At 36.5% G+C, this 16,711-nt stretch overlaps 1 protein-coding gene across 2 annotated transcripts in view; it reads right to left on the bottom strand.

Annotated features, from left to right (window-relative positions):
• The window catches only part of NETO2 (neuropilin (NRP) and tolloid (TLL)-like 2), a 67,240-nt gene that overhangs the window by 34,665 nt on the left and 15,864 nt on the right, over positions 1-16,711 (bottom strand). The window contains exons 5-6 of one of the 2 annotated variants that reach the window (XM_010843903.1): positions 13,167-13,211; positions 12,953-13,080 (exon numbers count right to left, since the gene is read on the bottom strand). In XM_010843903.1, the coding sequence (XP_010842205.1) occupies positions 12,953-13,080; positions 13,167-13,211 (173 nt within the window). The remainder of the gene's footprint in view (positions 1-12,952; positions 13,081-13,166; positions 13,212-16,711) is intronic. The other variant, XM_010843904.1, reaches the window with a different exon arrangement.

Here is a 16,711-nt window from a genome sequence, read left to right as displayed (position 1 = left end):
GACAATACAACTGACCCTTAATCAACATGGGACGTAGAGGCGTGGACCCTCCTTGCAGTCAAAAATCCATGTATAACTTCACAGTCATCCCACAGTATCCTTGGTTCTACATTTGTGGATTCAACTAACCATTGATGGTGTAGTAGTAGGTATTTATCCATAAAAAAAAAATCTCTGTGCAAATGGATCAGTGCAGTTCAAACACATCTTATTCAAGTATCAACTACATATAAAACAATACAACTGACATTTATCTATCGGCCTTTTATCCAACCTTGCTACATTGACTTCTTTATTCCAGGAGTTTTTTGAGGGTACATTTCATGTTAATTTTTTACATAGATAATTATGTCATCTAGAAAAATAGTTTTTTTGCCACGTTTCACTGTCTACAACTTCCAGTATGGTGTTCAGTGGCAGTTATCTTGTTGCTAATTTTGAGGGGAAAAAGCATTCAGTATGGTGTCAGCTGTACATTTTGGTAGACATCCTTTATCAGGTTATAGAAGTTCTACTCTTCTTAATTTTCTGATATTTTCATCATGAATGGGTGTTGATTCTTTTAACAAACTGAGATAATCATGTAGCATTCTTTCTTAACATATTGAATCACATTGATTTTTCAAATGTGAATCAGCCTTGCATTCTTGGGATAAACCACACTTGGTTATAGTTTTTCAACATATTATACTTTTTAATATGTTGATTTAGACTGGCCAATACTTTGTTAGGGATTTTTGTATCTATTTTCTGGAGTAACAATTATGATGCCAATTCCAACATGTGGGTCTTTGCTCTGCATACCCCCACTACAACAGCAATCCTCAAATATCAGTTAGGTGTCCTACAATTCAATCCAGTGATGACTCCAGCTATCCAGAGACAGCATCAGATTCCAAAGGTTAAGGGCTTACTCCCAGGGGAATGGCCTCCACTTCAGAGGCCAAACACAAGGTCAGGCTGTCACGTGATACTGACTCACTACAAGTCTGAGTTTCCTAAGGTCTCATTCTTGTTGTTCAGTTGCTCAGTTGTGTCTGACTCTTTGTGACCCCACAGACTGCAGCACACCAGGCTTCCCTGTCCTTCACCATCTCCTGGAGCTTGCTCAAACTCTCATCCATTGAGTCAGTCATGCCATTCAACCATCTTGTCCTCTGTCGTCCCCTTCTCTTCCTGCCTTCAATCTTTCCCAGCATCAGGGTCTTTTCTAATGAACTGGCTCTTCGCATCAGGTGGCCAGAGTATTGGAGCTTCAGCTTCAGCATAAGCCTTTCTAAAAAAAATATTCAGGATTGATTTTCTCTAGGGTTGACTGGTTTGATCGCCTTGCAGTCCAAGGGACTCTCAAGAGTCTTCTCCAACACCACAGCTCAAAAGCATTAATTTCTGGATTCCTTTAATTTAGTTTAATAGAGTGTTTAATAGTTTAAATTTAAAAGTTTAATTTAATTTAATAAAGTGGCTTACAGGACTTAGAACATCAGTTTACTTACAAGATTACCGGCTACCCTGGTAATGAGCTTCCATATTCAATGGATTTCCAGAAGTCACCTCGTTAAAATAAACTCACTTGTGGTTGAAAGGAGCTTGTTATTAATAACAACACACCCACTTCAGGTTTATAAAGGCTCTGAAACATTTTCAGAAACTGAGAATAAGAGACTAAATGTTGTTAACATAAGATGCTCTCACTGCTCTTACCATTCAGGAAATTTCAAGGGTTTTGTGAGCTCTGTGCCAGAAATGGGGATGAACACCAAATATATGTATTTCCTATTATCAAGCAAAACATCATAGGGGGAATACTGATCAGTAGTTTCCATATAATGTCTTTGGTGGTTTCAGTGTGATGCTTGTCTTAAGAGTTTAGAAGTGTTCCTCTTCTTTTACTTCCTGGAAGAGACTAAGAAGAATCAGCATCATTTCTTCTTTAAATATTTGATGTAATTTGTGTATCCATTTAGGAGCTTTCTTTGTAAGAAAGTTCTAAACTGTGAATTCATTACAAATATATAGTCATACAGATTACATATTTCTTCTTAGATGTGTTTGGGCAGCTTGAGGCTTTTAAGGAATTTGTCATTTCATTTGAGACATTTGATTTGGGCACAGAAAGGTCCACTGTTTTAATGGAGGGTCTATAATGATATCCTCTCTTGTTCCTGATATTGGTAAAATGGTTTATATCAGATTATTTACCATTTCTGTACACCGTATTTTTACATTTACCATAATTTACCATATTCCCCACTTTCATTCATGATATTTGAAGATTCATTCTAGTGTCATTTCTCTTTTATCTAAAGAAATTCCTTTAGCATTTCTTTTATAGCATGTCTGCTATGGGGTAGCACAGAGTCGGACACGACTGAAGCGACTTCACAGCAACAGCAGGCAATGAATTCTTTGTCTTCGCTGGGGCTCTGTCTTCGTTTGCCCTCATTTCTGAAAAGATATTTCTGCTGGATATAAAATTCTGAATTTTACAGTTCTTTATTTCAGCATTTAAAGGTTTTGATACACAGTCTTTGGGTTTGATAATTTCTGCAGAGAAATCCATAGTCTGAATATTTAAATTGTCGTTCCCTTATATAATGCATAATTTCTGTCAGATCTCAAAGCTTTCAACCTTTGGTTTCAAGAAATTTGATTTGATATGACTAGGCTTTGTATTTTGTTTTTTATCCTGTTTAGTGTTTGCTATGCTTCTCGAATCTGTAAATTTATGTCCTTCACCAAATTTTTTGCAATTATTTCTTCAAATGTTTTTTCTGTAACATCTTTTCCTCTTCTTCTGGTACTTAAGTTACATGAATTCTACATCTTTTGAAATTGTCCCCACAGGTCCCTAAAGCTTTTGCATAATTTATTTTCAATCTTTTTTTCTCAATTCTTCAGATTAGGTAGTTTCTACTGAACCCTCTTGAAATTTACTGTCTTTCCTTCATTCTTATATTGGCCCACACACTGAATAATATCTTCAAAAATTTAAGATGTATTTCTTCAGTTCTAAAATTTCCACTTGGTTCTTTTTTATAGTTTCTACTTCTCTGCTAAGTTCTATCTTTTCACTCATTTCAGGAATGTTTACCTTTATCTCATGGAACATGGTTACATTATTGATTTAAAATCTTTTGATAATTGTCATCTGACTACTGTTAGGGTTGGGATCTCCTGTATTCCCCTTTCAGAAATAATCACATTTCCCTGGTTCTTTATATTGTAATTAAAAAATTATATCCTGGACATTTTGAATATAATATTGAGACTCTGGGTCCTTAAAAACCTGTGGAAAATGTTGAGTTCTGTTGCTTTTCAGGACGCCTACTCAGTGCAGTTCAGGCTGCATGTACTGCCTCTTTGTCTGGGTGTGAGTTCCACGTGCTGGTTCAGTTGTCAAGGCCTTTGCTATGCCATGCAGACTTGCCCGAGGCATACCCCGCTCAGGCACCTGGGCAGTGTTTACAATGCACTGTGGTCCTCAATACCTTTGCCGTGTTTCTGTGGGCCTGCTGCGTGCATATGTAGCTCAGGGCTAAGCCAGAATTAGTACCTTCCTTTCTCTAGCTCCCTGCTCTCCAAGGCTTCCTTCTCATTCTCTGGATAACCTGGTTCCCTCTTCCTGGTTCCTCTGCTGGCTAGAAAGATAAATTTTCCTCAGTTTTTAGTCTCCCGATTTGCTGTGAGTTCTGAGTGACTAAGCACAAAGAGGAAAAAAAACAAGAACAATGGGAATTTCCTCCATACATCACCTTATCTTCTCCTAAAGTCCACCAGTTAGGACATGGGGTTTCTCTCGGAGTTTTAGTTGTTACTATAGCTGCTGTGACTGGTGCTAACCTTGGGCAGAGTTAGTAAGGGGAAAAAAACAAATCAACCAGGGAAGCCCCATGCAGTTTGTGGGGGCCCCTCTCTCAGTGTTCTGGCTAGCAAACTTTCTGTGTCTATACCTGCTGTCAGTTCTACAAAGAGAAAGAAAAAACCCACAACAAAGTAGTTTGTTGTTTGGGTTAGTTGAATACTAACCCCAAAAGGGGGTGTTAGTATTCAAGTTTTGAATACTTCCCTTCCAACCCACTTTCTAATGGTTACTTTTCAGAATCCTCATGCAATTGCTTTCTGTACTCTATCTAGTTTTCAGTTATAATAAGAGCCATAAGCTACAGTAGGATTATAATATCTTGGCTGATTCTAGAAGTCACTTATTTTAAGGGAATAAAATTGATAAATTTTACCTTTATGGTTTGTACTTTGTGTCTTCTCTGTTTTTAATAAACTGTTTCCCAGCCAAAGGTTACTTAACTATACTCCTGTATTTTCTTCTAGAAGTTTTAGTTTTAACATTTATGCCAAGTGCAAAACAGGTTATCTCACATCAATAGTCAATTGTTGTAACATCAATTATTAAGTGTTTCCTTTTGATCTAGCATGCTATAATATTATACACTAAGCTTCCATACATATAAGGTCCTATGTTTTGATACTTTATTCAGTTTTATCAGTTTGCATACCCCAGTGATAAATGCATTTCATCCAACCACCACAGTATCATCTCAAAGGGTAAGTACTCTCACTTTCTTTTTATTCAAAATTGTCATGGTTCTTCTGGACCCTTTCCTCTTTATGTGAATTTCAGAATTAGCTTGCTAAGTTCCCTCAGAAAGCCCTATGGGGATTTGGCTTGTAATTTTAAATTGATTAATTTGGGAATAAACATTTCCATCTTCTCATACATGAAAATGGTGTATGTCTCTCTGATTTCCCCCATTTCTGTAGGTCTTCTTTTCTGTATTTCAATATAATTTGAAAAATTACTTCCTGGTATGATTTTGTGTTTCACTTTCAAATTACTTTTGGAAAGCAATTTATTTTTATAATTGATGAACTTTTTTTCTCTTGTCACATTGTTGTTCAGTCGCTAAGTCATGTCTGACTCTTCATGATCCCATGGCCTATAGCACACCAGGCTCCTCTGTCCTTCACTATCTCGGAGTTTGCTCAAAATCACATCCATTGAGTCTGTGATGCATCTCACCCTCTGCTGCCCCTTCTCCTTTTGGCTTCAATCTTCCTCAGCATCTGAAGCTTTTCCAATGAGCTGGCTCTTCATATCAGGTGGCCAAAGTATTGGAGCTTCAGCATCAGTCCGTCCAATGAATATTCAAGGTTGACTTTCTTTAGGATTGAGTGGTTTTCATCTCCCTGCAGTCCAAAGGATTCTCAAGCCTTTTCCAGCACCACAATTTGAAAGCATCAATTCTTTGTCCTCAGCCTTCTTTATGGTTCAACTCTCACATCTGTACATGACTAGTGGAAAAATCATAGCTTTGACTATATGGACCTTTGTTGGCAGAGTGGTGTCTCTGCTGTTTTAGGTGTGTTATAGCTTTCCTTCCAAGGAGCAAGCATGTTTTAATTTCATGGCTGCAGTCAGCATCCACAGTGATTTTGGAGGACAAGAAAATAAAATCCGTCACTGCATTCATTTGTTGCACTGACCACCACCAAATAAAGTACTGGCAATAGACATAAGCTTAAAGAAAATGATTTTAAGGTTTCACCATTATGATGTTTGCTATAGGATTTTAGAAGATATTTTTCATCATGCTGAAGATATATCCTATGTTGGAATTACTGATTTTCATTTATCAATAGATTTTAAGTTTTATTGATTTTTTGCATCTATTGATATATGTGGATTTATCTCCTTTAATGTGTCAATATGTTAAACCATATCATTTGATTTTCTATTTTCTCACAGTAAGCTGTCCACAAATGTCAAAGATAAGCCCATCTTTGGTCAAGTTTTCTAAAAAATACTTGTTAGGTTTAGTTTGTTGCTACTTAGTCTTTTGGGTCTTTTTCTCTCTCCTTCATTTTACAAATAAGTCTCTGTTTTAAAATTCTCTCATGCTATCTATTTAGTTTTGATAAAACAGGCTGGGGAAAGTTCTTCAGTTTTCTAAAACAGTTTATATAACAGTTTTATATAGCATGTTCCTTAAATATTTGGTAAAATCTAATTAGGGCAGTTTTTCTGTTATCATATTTTAAGTATTAGCTTGGTACAAAAGTAATTGCATTTTTGGATTGTGAATTTTAAATCATTATAACTAGATTCAAACATATTTTTGTTAGACAAAATAGGAACCATTACAATCAACACATTTTCGCCAACAAGATACAAGTTTGTTTATTTCTGTAGCATAAAAATCCATGCTGCAGGATTCAACAAACTCTCAGAAAGCATTTTCTGCATCCTGCTGGTTATGAAAGTGTTTTCCCTGCAAAAAGTTGTCAAGATGCTTGAAAAAGTGGCAGTCCATTGGCTAGAGGTCAGGTGAATATGCTGGATGAGGCAAAACCTCTGATTCATTCACCTTCTGAAGCACGTTGTGCAACATGTAGTCAGAATCAGATATTATGGAGAAAAACAAGGCTCATTTTTATAAAATTTTTATGTTTTTACATTATGAAAGTATGATAGCACATTTACAGTAGACTTGGAAAATACAGAACAAGATTACATGTAGTTCCACTATATATTAGAATTGACCCATTCTGTTGACCAAGGCCAGCTGCAGGCACTGAAGTTTTCTGTGCATCTCATTGACTTGCTGAGCATACTTCTCAGATGCAGTAGTTTCCCCAGGATTCAGAAAGCTGTAGTGGATCAGACTGGCAGCAGACCACCAAACAGTGACCATGACCTTTTCTGGGTACAAGTTTAACTTTGGGAAGTGCTTTGGAGCTTCTTCTTGGCCCAATCACTGAGCTGGTCCTTGCTGGTTGTCATATACAATCCAACTGAGAAATGGTTGCTGTTGTTGAGTACAATAAGAGAAAACAACAATTCTTTTGATTTGTGGTTAGTGGCACCCCACTCCAGTACTCTTGCCTGGGAAATCCCATGGACGGAGGAGCCTGGTAGGCTGCAGTCCGTGGGGTTGCACAGAGTTGGACACGACCGAGTGACTTCACTTTCACTTTTCACTTTCATGCATTGGAGAAGGAAATGGCAACCCACTCCAGTGTTCTTGCCTGGAGAATCCGAGGGACAGGGGAGCCTGGTGGGCTGCCGTCTATGGGGTCACACAGAGTCGGACACGACCGAAGCGACTTAGCAGCAGCAGCAGCAGTGTGAGCTATCAACTTATCAAGCTTTTCCACCTTTCTAATTTGCTTCAAATGCCAAATGACCACAGAATGGTTGATGTTGAGTTCTTGGACAACTTCTTGTGTAGTTCTAAGAGGATCAGCTTCAATGATGGCTCTCAACTTGTCATTATCAACTTCTGATGGCCAGCCACTATGGTCATCTTCAAGGCTCTCATCTCCTTTGTGGAACTTTCTGAACTACCACTGCACTGTACGCTCATTAGTAGTTCCTGGGCCAGATGCACTGCTGATGTTGAGAATTGTCTCTGCTGCTTTTTTGACCCATTTTGAACTCAAAATAAGAAAATTGCTCAAAAATGCTTTTTGTCTAATATCATTTCTATAGTCTAAAATAAACAGCAAGTAATAAAGTCATTAGCAAAAAATACAGTGAGAAATGCATATTAAAATGATTATAATACAACATTTATTTAAGAATGTACTCCAGTATCAAATGGCAAAGTTTAACAATGCAAAGCCACAATTACTTTTGTACCAATCTAATACAAAATCAGTTTTGTCAATTTGTTAAGAGTTTATTTAGCTTTTCTATTTCTTTGACTTTGATAAATTATATGTATGTAAACATGTATGCATACACATACATTATATATTTCAGTAAACTGTTCACTTAGACTGTTCACAAATATATTAGCAAAGAACAATCTAAAGTATTTCGATTACGGAAAATTTCAAACACACAAAAGCAGACAAAATAGTGTCATAAACTCATTTTACCCATTCCCTAACTTTAGCTTTATCTTCCCTGATAGCTCAGTTGGTAAAGAATCTGCCTGCAACTCGGGATACCTGGGTTCGATCCCTGGGTTGGGAAGATCCCTGGAGAAGGGAAAGGCTACCCACTCCAGTATTCTGGCCTGGAGAATTCCATGGACTGTATAATCCATGGGGTCGCACAGTCGGACGTGACTAAGCAACTTTCACATTCACACCCTTCATACTTTTCACTTCTGCCTCACATATTATTCTAAGACAAATTCTAGAGATATCATTTTATGTGTAATTAGTTTCATATATAAGGTTAAAGATGTTAAAAAAATAACTTCATACTATTATTAACCAAATGAATAATTTCTTAGTATCAAATTCTAGTGTTCAGACTTCTAATCGTCTCTTAATGTTCCTTGCCTTTTGTAGTTTGTTTGAATCCAAACCCATTTGACTTGTACTTTTTTAATCTGTACACTCCCCTGCTGGTTTTCTTTTTCCCTTTGTTATTTATTGAGGAAATGCTATTCTTTGCTGTTGTTGTTCAGCAAGTATTCTTCATAGTTTGTCTTACAATGCTTTTTTTTTTTTTTTTAAATCAGCTGTAGTTGAGTGAATGACCTTTCCCGCTTCTAATATTGTCTTTTTTCTACATTACTCTTGCCAGAAGTATGCTTGTTGCTATTTTTTTTTTTAAACAAAAGGCCAGCTTTTGGTTTTGTTGAGTCTTCCTTTCTGTAAATTTTGAAATTCATTTATCTCTGGTCTTCTGTTATTATCCTTTCTTTGGATTTTTCAGCTTATTAAATTTAAATCTTTTTCTTCTTCTAAAATTAGTATTTATGATCACAAATTCCCTAAAGTACACTTAGGGATATCCTGCAAGTTACAATATGTAGTATTTTCACTATTGCTAAGTTTTTTTTTTATGAATGTGTTCAAATTTTCATTCTAATTTCTTCTGTGATGTATCAATTACTAGATGATATACTATTATTTCTGAACATTTTTTTAAAATTGAAGTTGACTTACAGTGTTAATTTCTGCTGTACCATTCAGTTATACACATATATAGGCATGTGTGTATATGTAGATATACACATTTTAAAGACACTGCTTTCCATTATGGTTTAACTCAACTATACCTATCGAATATAGTTCCTTGTGTTATATAGTAGGACTTTGTTGTTTATCCATTCTACATGTAATAGTTTGCATGTGTTGACCCCAAACTCCCACTCCATCTCTGCCCCACTGTCCCTCCTCCTAGGCAATCAAACGTTTGTTCTCCACTGCTCTCCATGTCTGTAAGTCTGTTTCTGTTTTGCAGGCAGGTTCATTTGTGTATTATTTTATATTCCACATGTAAGTATATCCTATGGTATTTATCTTTTTCTGATTTACTTCACTTAGTATGATAACAGCTAGTTCCATTCATGTTGCTGCAAATGGCATTATTTTGCTTTTTTTTATGGCCAAGTAGTATTCTATTGCATACATGTAACACATCTTTATCCTTTCAACTGTTGATGGATATTTACATTGTTTCCATGTTTTGGCTAAGGTAAATAGTGCTGCTAGGACGGAGAAGGCAATGGCACCCCACTCCAGTATTCTTGCCTGGAAAATCCCATGGATGGAGGAGCCTGGTGGGCTGCAGTCCATGGAGTCACTAAGAGTCAGACCCGACTGAGCGACTTCACTTTCACTTTTCACTTTCATGCATCGGAGAAGGAAATGGCAACCCACTCCAATGTTCTTGCCTGGAGAATCCCAGGGAGGGGAGCCCGGTGGGCTGCCGTCTGTGGGGTTGCACAGAGTCGGACTGAAGTGACTTAGCAGCAGCAGCAGGAACACAGGAACCCACTATAGTTTTATCTGGATATATGCCCAGAGTGGGGCTGCTGGATCACATGGTAGTTCTATTTTTAGTTTTTTGAGGAAACTCTTCCGTAGTGGTTACACCAACTTACATTCCCACCAACAGTGTAGGAGGGTTCCCTTTTTTCCACACCCTTATTAGTATATGTTATTTGTAGACTTTTAAATGATGGCCATTCCGGCCAGTGTGAGGTGGTACCTCATTGTAGTTTTTATCTGCATTTCTCTAGCAATTAGCAATGTTGAGCACTTTTCCACAAGCCTACAGGCCATCTATATTTTTTCTTTGGAGAAATGTCTATACAGGCTTTCCACCCATTTTTCGCTTGGGTTGTTTCTTTGTTGAGTTGTATGAGCTGTTCGAATATTTTGGAAATTAAGCCCTTGTTAGTGCATTATTTGCAAATATTTTCTCCCATTCTGTAGCTTGTCTTTTCATTTTGTTTATGGTTTCCTTGGCTGTGCAAAAGGTTGTAAGTTTGATTAGGTCCCATTTGCTTATTATATTGCCTTGGGAGACTGACCTAAGAAAACACTGGTACGATTTATGTCAGAGAATGCTTGTCTATGTTCTCTTCTAGGAGTTTCAAAGTTTGTTTTAAGTCTCTAAGCCATTTTGAGTTTATTTTTGTGTATGTATGGTATGAAGATGGTTCTAACTTCACTGATCTACAAGCAACTATCCAACTTTACTAGTACCATATGGGGTTTTAAAGTTATCTTTTGGTTTCTGGTTGCTAATTTAATTGTACTTTTGTCAGAGAATGCTCTGTATGATACCAAGCACTGGTGTGTATGTCAGACTTCCTTTTTCCATCCAGTGTATGGATCAGTTTCCATAAATGTTTCATGCATGCCTGTAAAGAATGTAAAATCTCTGAATGTTGGGAGTTAGGATACCATGTTCCATTAGGCACACTGTGATGTTTAAACCTAAGCCTTGACAATTTTTTTTGCATGTTTGATTAAATTATTGAGAGGTTAAAAAAATTACACATTATAATTGTGGATTTGTCACAATTTTCCCTTGACAACTGTCAATTCATGTTTTGTGTATTTTGAGGCTATATTAATACATAAAATTTAAAATATATCTTCCTTATGAATTAGTGACCATCTTGATTTCAATTTTAATAGTTATACTAGCTCTTTTAGTATCTATTTCTCTGGTTTTTGTATTTTCAAAATTTTCTGTAGTTAACCTAAAACAGATACATTTGGATTTTAACCGTAGCACTTGGTTTGATTATTTTTGCCCCCGATACCTTAATTTTGCCCTCATTCTTGAAAGACAGTTTAGTTGGACATGGAATGTTCGAATTTCAGATTGCTGGTTAATTTTTTCCCTTAGCACTTTGAAGATGTTATTCTATTGCTTTCTGGCTTCTATTTTGCTATTGGTTATTCCTTTGCTATTCTTTCTAGGCAGTCTCTTCTCCCTCTAGATGTTTTGGAGATATTTGTGTTGTCTGTGATGCCGATTGTAACTCAGGGTCAAGTAACACTTTTTTTCCTTGCTTTGAGAATCATTGTATGTCAATGCCTTTTGTTATTTCTTACAATTTTCTTAATAAATTGCCACTGTCTCCCACCCTCAAGCTACTTTCTGGGTCATTTTCTCAAATCTATCTCTCAATACTGTACTTTTTACTTGAGGAAGATCTGTTTGGTTATTTTTAAAGTTTCCTTGGTATTTTTCTTTCTCATATTTTGATACCTACTTGTTGGATATTTAAAACACTTCAGATCTTGGGGATCTAAGGAACTTCCTGCTGTTACGCCTGCTAACTCAACCTGTGGTGAGTTGTTCACCTAGACGCTAATTCGGGGGTCTATTGTTTTATCTATGGCAATCTTGTGGCCTACATGGCTATTTGTATTTATCTGTGCCAGATGAGTCAAAAGGTGTAATAAGCCCAGGACCATTTTATTCATTTTGGGGCTAAGTGATTCCTGGGCTGAGCATGGAACATAAATTTGCACCCCAAACTAATAAAGATAGGTTTCTAGGTATCAACTGTCAGGGGAGACCTCAGCCTCACCCCCATCCTGAGACTGAGCCCCAAAAGATAAGCTTCTTTTATTACAACTTGTGCTCATGGAAGACTTTTTTTTACCATTTCATGGCGACCATCTCCCTTTGTGGGTTCCAGCTTTATGTGGTGAACCTCGCAAAGGCCACATGAACCCTAGGCCTTTTATTTGTCTCCGTGTGGGTAATATCAGGCTCCTGGCACGTTCACCCGAGTAGTTACAGGTTACTGAAATCAGCAAGGGGCATTTGGCATTTGTACCATCAATTGCAGTTTTCAGCTTATTGCTTTGGTTTATAGTTCTTGCACTTCTAGTTAATAAGAATTATCTTCTTTTGGGGGGTTTATCTATGCTTTAAAAAGGATGTCTATTACATATTATTTAATGTTTCTAGGTGTTTTGTAACAGGTAGGTTTTCAGGTTATCTGATCCATCACATTACCAGCAACTTTAAATTTTTGTTAATTCTTTAAAGGTTTGTTCTCTTACCCTCACTTTTTTCCCCTCTTTTTACATTATACATACAATAAATACAATTTTAACTGTTACTATTCCCAGAAGTACAAATTAAAAGCAAAAAGCAGCAGTAGTTAGGAACCAGTCTCAATCTGTCAGTTATATAAAAGCATCCTTCCCTGTGGTACTTTCCAATAAAAATTCTACACGATTAGCAGAGGACAGCATGATAAGAACACAGAACTAAGACAATGTTCTAAGTTCTAATGTTCAATGTTCTAAGAACTAAGACAATTTGTGTTTTGGTTTTGACACTGTTATAACCAACACTGAGATCTCTGACAAGACACTTCAACCTCTTATGGCCTGTTTTACCTCCTCATAAAGATGTTTATGAATCTATGATCACACTGATCAATACCTGTACTGTCTGGTTAGGAATACACAGATTTTAAGAATCTTAAAATAAGAATATTAATGTATGTGTAATATTCCTAAAGTTTATATTGTAATTTATTTAACTACAACAATGCTGATGTTAGGTGTTCAATAATGTGACTGAAATAAAATTTAAAAAAAGTTGCAACATCAGTTTAACTAACCAGTAGGTATCTGCATGAACCAAATAACACAATGTACAAATCACATCTTATTATATCATCCTCAGAAGTGACTGCATACTTAATACTACCTTAGCTTTCGGAGTAGCTTTAATCGTCCATATGCAATCAACCGCTTGGCCGGGTTTCGTCTTTTCCTCTTGTTCTACCTGACTAGAACGCACTATCCCATCAGCTCCTGATAGCTCAAACTGGCAATCTAGAAAGGACAGATGAATGATGTTCAAAGGAAAATAAGACTAATCAAAGATGCCAAGAGAAAAAAAAAGAGGTAATATACTAAACCTGGGATGGGATTTAAAATACCTCCTAGGTAAGCAAAGTCTGGATCTGTAACAGAGAAAAGAAGAAAGTGATTGGCACCGAGATATTTTAGAGTTAATTTAAGGCTTAATGTCTTATGTTATATCTAATGCTGCATTTAACAACAAAGCAAGAGAAAGCTTTCATTGGTGTATACTACAAAGCACTGCTCACTTATAGGATTGATGTTTTTAAAAATGATAATGCTTAAATTTTTGATCACATTATGAATTAATAACTTATTTATGCTACCTGAAACTCACAACTCTTTCTCAACTGCAGTAGCTAGTAGAAAGATACAGACTGCAATGAAATATTATCCAGTCTTAAAAAGGAATGAAATTCTAACACATGCTATATAACATGGATGAGTCTTGAAACGTTATGCTAAGTAAAATAAGCCAGACAGTTAAGGACAGTGTAAGACTCCATTTATTGAGGTCCCTGGATTAGTCAAATTAATAGAGATAGTTTTCACGGGGCTGTAGGGATAGGGTAATGGGAGTTAAGTATTTAATCGGGACAGAATTTCAGCTTGGGATGACAAAACAGTTTTGGAAATGGACAGTGGCTATGGTTGCACAACACTGTATATGTACTCAATGCCACTGACTTGTACACTTAACAGGGTTAAAACAGTGAATTTTATGTTACACATAATTTACTCCTCCTCACCATAGTAGTAGCTGTGTGTGTGTGTGCTCAGTTATGTCCAACTCTTTGTGACCCCATAGGCTGTAGCCCGGGCTTCCCTGGTAACTCAGGGAATCAGGTAGGCCTGATACCCACTCTATGATTCTTGGGTTTCCGTGGTGGCTCAGACGGTAAAGAATCAGCCTTCAATGCAGGAGACCTGGGCTCAATCCCTGGTTTGGGAAGATCCCCTGTAGAAGGGCAAGGCAGCTTGCCCAACCCAGTATTCTTGCCTGGAAAATCCCCATGGAGAGAGGAGCCTGGTGGGCTACAGTCCATGGGGTCATAGAGTTGGACAAGACTGAGTGACTAAGCTATAGGCTGTAGCTCACCAGGTTCCCCTGTCTTGCCTGGAATTTTCCAGGCAAGAATACTGGAGTGAGTTGCCATTTCCTTCTCCAGGGGATCTTCCTGACCCAGGGATCAAACCCATGTCTCTTGCGTCTCTTGCATTGGCAGGTGGATTCTTAACCACTGAGCAACCTGGGAAGCCCACTGTAGTAGCTTAATGAGCTGTATTTTCACAATGGCAGTAAAAAGAAAGAAGACTAAATGATATACAGTATATTCTTCCCTGTGAAATAGTTCACAGAAAGTTGACAATCAATAGTTTATATTAAAATAACTGATTTAATTAAATTGGTCAGGTATTTGATTTTTAATAACTAAATCAATTAACTGAATTGATACTTCAGCACCAAAAATACATTATATAAAAAAGTCTTACATAGAGTCAGGTTTTTGCAAATATGTTTAGACTACCTGAAAGAAAAAAAAAGGTATCTTAATCATTTGAACAATGCTTTTAAAAATATTAAAAAACAAAGCCAGGCATCTTTATATGTAAAGACGCTTGGAAGAAAAGCAGCTCTTTTTCTTCTATTATATGTATCATGAGAGCAACTTCATATGGTTTATGGTTAAAATATAGACACATTAAAATAAAAAGAAAATGTTTAAGATTTCTAGACTAATTACCTTACATTTGCATTTTATAGTACTTCAGAGTTTCTACATACCTTATGTTTAATATTATGCGAATAACAATAACATCAAAATCATGTAATATTTTATTTTATAGATGAGGAAACTGCATCAGAGAGAGATGATGACTATTTTGGATAATATAATGGCAAAATCAGGACTAGCTCTAATTCTCTAGACAATTTTTCTTTCTCTATTGTGTTACTTTTATAACATGGGTGAGGATGCCACAATCTTACTACTAAAGAAAAAAAAAGGTCAAAATAAATAGGTAATTCATAAATAGCTAAATCATGGCTGTCTAGTTATTTAAGCCATATTTATAAAATAAATTTTGTCCAGGGATTTGTGAATGTGGATGAAACCTACTAACGATGAGAAACTAGTATCTTTTAAATACATGAAATTCTCTGAGCTACTGGTGATATTTGTTGAGGCAGAGGCTCGTAATGGGTTCCTACTTCCTGGAAGTAACTGGAATAACTCTGAAAATTTTAGTGCAGTGACAATATCCCTAGAATTCTTGCCTACGTGTGAAGTTCTGATTCACTCGCCAGATAGTTGCTATGATTTTTTTACTCTAATGCTGGTTAAGATTTAGATTTATCTTTGACACATCTCTGCAAAATTGGTGAAGTGTTGTTACTTTCTTTTACTTAGGGAGGTTGGGTTTAGTTAAAAAAGAATAGTCTCTGTGATGTATTCTAAATTTAGGCTAAAATTTTTCCTACTTTTTTCAACATGTACTTTGATAATCATGCTGAAAGTCAATGGTTAAGATTTGGTGCAGATTAAGATTCCACTGCAGAGGACATGGGTTCAATCCCTGGTCATGAAGATTTCACATGCCATGCAGCATGGCAAAAAAAAAAAAAAGAAATTAACAAGAATTAAGCAATCAGTTACATATAAAAACTGTCAATTAAAATAGGTTTAAATAGGCTAATTAGTCTAAGATATTTTAGACTAGCAATTTTTTCATTCTGACAAGTTTATATGTCTATCTGAATTTTCAAATTTTTTAGACACCTGTTTGTAATTTTAAAATTTATTTTTATTGTAGTAAAATATTTACCCTTTCATCCATTTTTAAGTGCACAGTTCAGTGGCATTATGTATATTCACAATGCTGTGCAAACATCACCACTCTCCATTTAAGGAAAAATTTAAGACAAATTTTAATATGATACAATTGCACTCCATGGTACTTAGCCAAATGAGTTAAAAACTTGTCCACACAAATGGCTGCATATGGATGTCTATAGCAGGTTTATCTGTGGTTGCTAAAACCTGAAAGCAGCCAAGATATCCTTCTACACAATAAACAAACAAACTGTGGTACATCATACAATGAAATATTATTCAGCACTAAAAAAAAGAAAAGCTACCGAGCCATGAAAAATACAGAGGAACCTTAAACAAATATTACTAAGTGAAAGAAGCCAATCTGAAAAGGCTACACACTGTAGGATACCAACTGCATGATATTCTGGAAAGGGCACAACTATAGAGACGGTAAAAAGATCACTGTTTGCCAGGGCTGGAGTGGGAGGGATGAATACACGGAGCACACAGGACTTTTAGGGCAGCTGGAATACTCCATATGACCATGTACTGGTAGATACATCATTACACCACTACATCTGTCCAAAGTCACAGAATGTACGACATCAAGAGTGAACGCTAATGTAAACTGCAGGCTTTAGGTGATGATGTGTGTCACTGCAGGTTCCGGAGTTGTAACAAATGTACCCTGGGTGCTGGATGTTCATCTTAGGTTTCAGCACTGCCTGTGTGTGTGCGGGGGTGGTTAGAAGGTATGCCGTAACTCTGTACTTTCTACTCAGTTT

Source organism: Bison bison, unplaced genomic scaffold (genome assembly GCF_000754665.1).
Source record: "Bison bison bison isolate TAMUID 2011002044 unplaced genomic scaffold, Bison_UMD1.0 scf7180017864192, whole genome shotgun sequence".
In the NCBI taxonomy this organism is placed as follows: Eukaryota; Metazoa; Chordata; class Mammalia; order Artiodactyla; family Bovidae; genus Bison; species Bison bison.
Note: the sequence above shows the minus strand (reverse complement) of the source record. Positions and strands in the feature narration are given on the sequence as shown.